Source organism: Wasmannia auropunctata, unplaced genomic scaffold, assembly GCF_000956235.1.
Source record: "Wasmannia auropunctata unplaced genomic scaffold, wasmannia.A_1.0 LD336097.1, whole genome shotgun sequence".
Lineage (NCBI taxonomy): Eukaryota > Metazoa > Arthropoda > Insecta > Hymenoptera > Formicidae > Wasmannia > Wasmannia auropunctata.
The window spans coordinates 2,224,714-2,227,133 of NW_012026793.1; the positions used below are offsets into that span (position 1 = coordinate 2,224,714).

Here is a 2,420-nt window from a genome sequence, read left to right on the forward strand (position 1 = left end):
ATTCCTCATTAGAACAATAATAAAAGACGTGACTTTTATGAAGTGCATGGTTATGTTGTACACGCGGTCAGTTATTGTTTTCACTACACACATGTAAATGATATGTATATACACAAAATATACGTAAAATTATGATTTTTTTTCCAGATGTCGTACAATCTGCGGACAAAAGCTCGAAGAGAGGAGTTGCTCGAGCAAGAGAGTAATCCTGAGTCGGAGTATGAGGAACAGTCTGGCTCCGAATCCGAGCAGAACGAATCTGATACAGATGATGTTTCTTATTGCGATGACGAAATTAGCGAGGAGGACATGGAAGACGAGGTGCAGAATGCACGAGCTAAACAGGCTCGAATGTCTCTATCAGATGAAAATAATTCTTCTCGAGCTCCACAACGTGGTCGTCCTGTCACGAAATTGTATGGGAAAAATGGATTTGTCTGGAAAACTCAGTTTGCTGAACGTAGGTCCGACCGTATGAGTGATGTCCAAGCGGAGTTTGGAGCAGAATTAGTTGGAGAAACTCTGAATCTGCAAAAAATAGAAAACTTTTGGGATCTTCTATTCACCAACGAAATGATTGATCTGATCGTCGAACGGACCAATTTAAAAATTGAACGGGAGTGCGCTGAAATGGTAGCTGAAGATAAATTTGAATCCTATCATCACCATACCGACGCTGTTGAAATGAGGGCATTTATCGGCGTTCTTTACTATGCTGGTCTTTGGAAAGCTGCCCACGTCGACGTGAATGAACTTTGGGAACGGAGGAATGGACTTGATTTTTATAGGTGCGTTTTTACTCACCACAGATTCACATTCCTTCAATTTTGTCTACGTTTCGATGTTCTGAAAGAACGGGATCCTGAGGACAGATTTTCGCCTATTAGAGAAATTTGGGACATTTTTATAGAAAATTGTGGAAAATACTACAGACCTAGCAGTAAATGTACTGTTGACGAACAGCTACTCAGTTTCCGAGGTAGATGTATATTTCGTATGTATATGAAAGCAAAGCCGGACAAATATGGTTTGAAAATTTTGACTCTAAATGATGCAAGTACTGCCTACCTTGTCTTCGCTATACTCTACCTTGGACAAAATGCAAAGATATCAAACCCGCAAAAACTGCCGATTTCAGAATACTTCTTTCAAGAAGTCACCGCTCCCATACATGGCACCGATCGCACAGTCACATGCGACAATTGTACATGCGACATGTACAATTGGTTTTCTTCCATTCCTCTCTTGCAACGTATGTTGGCTCCACCGTTCAAGCTTTCGATTACGGGAACCATAAAAAAGAACAAACAAGAAGTGCCTCTTGAGTTAAAAATCGCCTCGCCAAATCCTCCAGCGACAAAATTTTGCGAAGGATATTACCTTACTTTCTTACACTCCCAAAAAAAAGAAAATTGTGTTAGTCGCTTCAACGTACATGAACACCAGGGAAATCGCAAATGACAAGTCGAAAATCATCTTGCACTACAACGATACGAAAGGTGGGACCGACACATTTGATCAACTTTGTCATGCCTACACAGTGGCTCGGAGGACGAATAAATGGCCCATGCGCATTTTTTACGGCATACTTGACCAAGCGGCAGTAAATTCCCGAATTATGTGGAAACTTAGCTGGGTCCGAACAGCAGATCTGAGGCGACGGCGATTATTGCCATGAAAAAACTCGTTTTTCACTTGACTGTCCCATTTCTCAAACGGAGACTTGAAATAAATACGCTTCGCAAGGATCTGAGGCTTTGCATCCAGGGAATACTGAAAGTAATCTCAGATCCGGAGGTCTCCGGGGATCTAGAAAAGGTGACCTATCCTGAGGGACGTCGATGCATCCAATGCAACAGACGGCAAGACAAGAAAACAAGATTTGGTTGCTCGTCGTGCAGGAGACCGGTTTGTGACACACTCACCATTACGTCATTTGTGATAAATGCGGCGGTCAGTGACAAAAAATGTGCTAATAAATAATGTGCTATAATAATTATTTTCTTGTTTATCTATGTTCAAACAAATATTTAAAATGTGCTAATAAATAATGTGCTATATTAATTATTTTCTTGTTTATCTATGTTCAAACAAATATTTCCATGCATTTAAAGTCATTTATAAACCCAAAAAAACGTTTTGTATCAAATTTTTGTTCATATTTAACATTTTTAATTTTTTTGATTTTTGTCACCAAAATTTTGCAAAATAAATATGTTTTTTTCAAAGACTGACCACGGCGTTGTTAATTTATTATTAAAATACGTGTTTTAAAGATAAAACTAGAGTTTTAGCCCTTAAAAATAAAAAGTTTTAAAATTACGGCCATTTTAATGAAAAAGGCGATTTTTCGTGGAATTTGGCATGAACAATTTTTTTGAGAGCTGCACGTGAATTTTGACTCTTGTCAACCTTGCTAC

General features: G+C 38.8%; 1 protein-coding gene across 1 annotated transcript; it reads left to right on the forward strand.

Annotated features, from left to right (window-relative positions):
* Positions 1 to 147: 147 nt before the first annotated feature.
* On the forward strand, positions 148 to 1,461 carry LOC105462606 (piggyBac transposable element-derived protein 4-like). Its single transcript, XM_011709309.1, has one exon. The coding sequence runs from the start codon at positions 148 to 150 to the stop codon at positions 1,459 to 1,461; it is 1,314 nt and encodes a 437-aa protein (XP_011707611.1).
* Positions 1,462 to 2,420: the final 959 nt, after the last annotated feature.

Coding starts and splice junctions, on each gene's coding strand:
- LOC105462606 (XM_011709309.1), top strand. CDS start 148: ATGTCGTACAATCTGCGGACAAAAGCTCGAAGAGAGGAGTTGCTCGAG.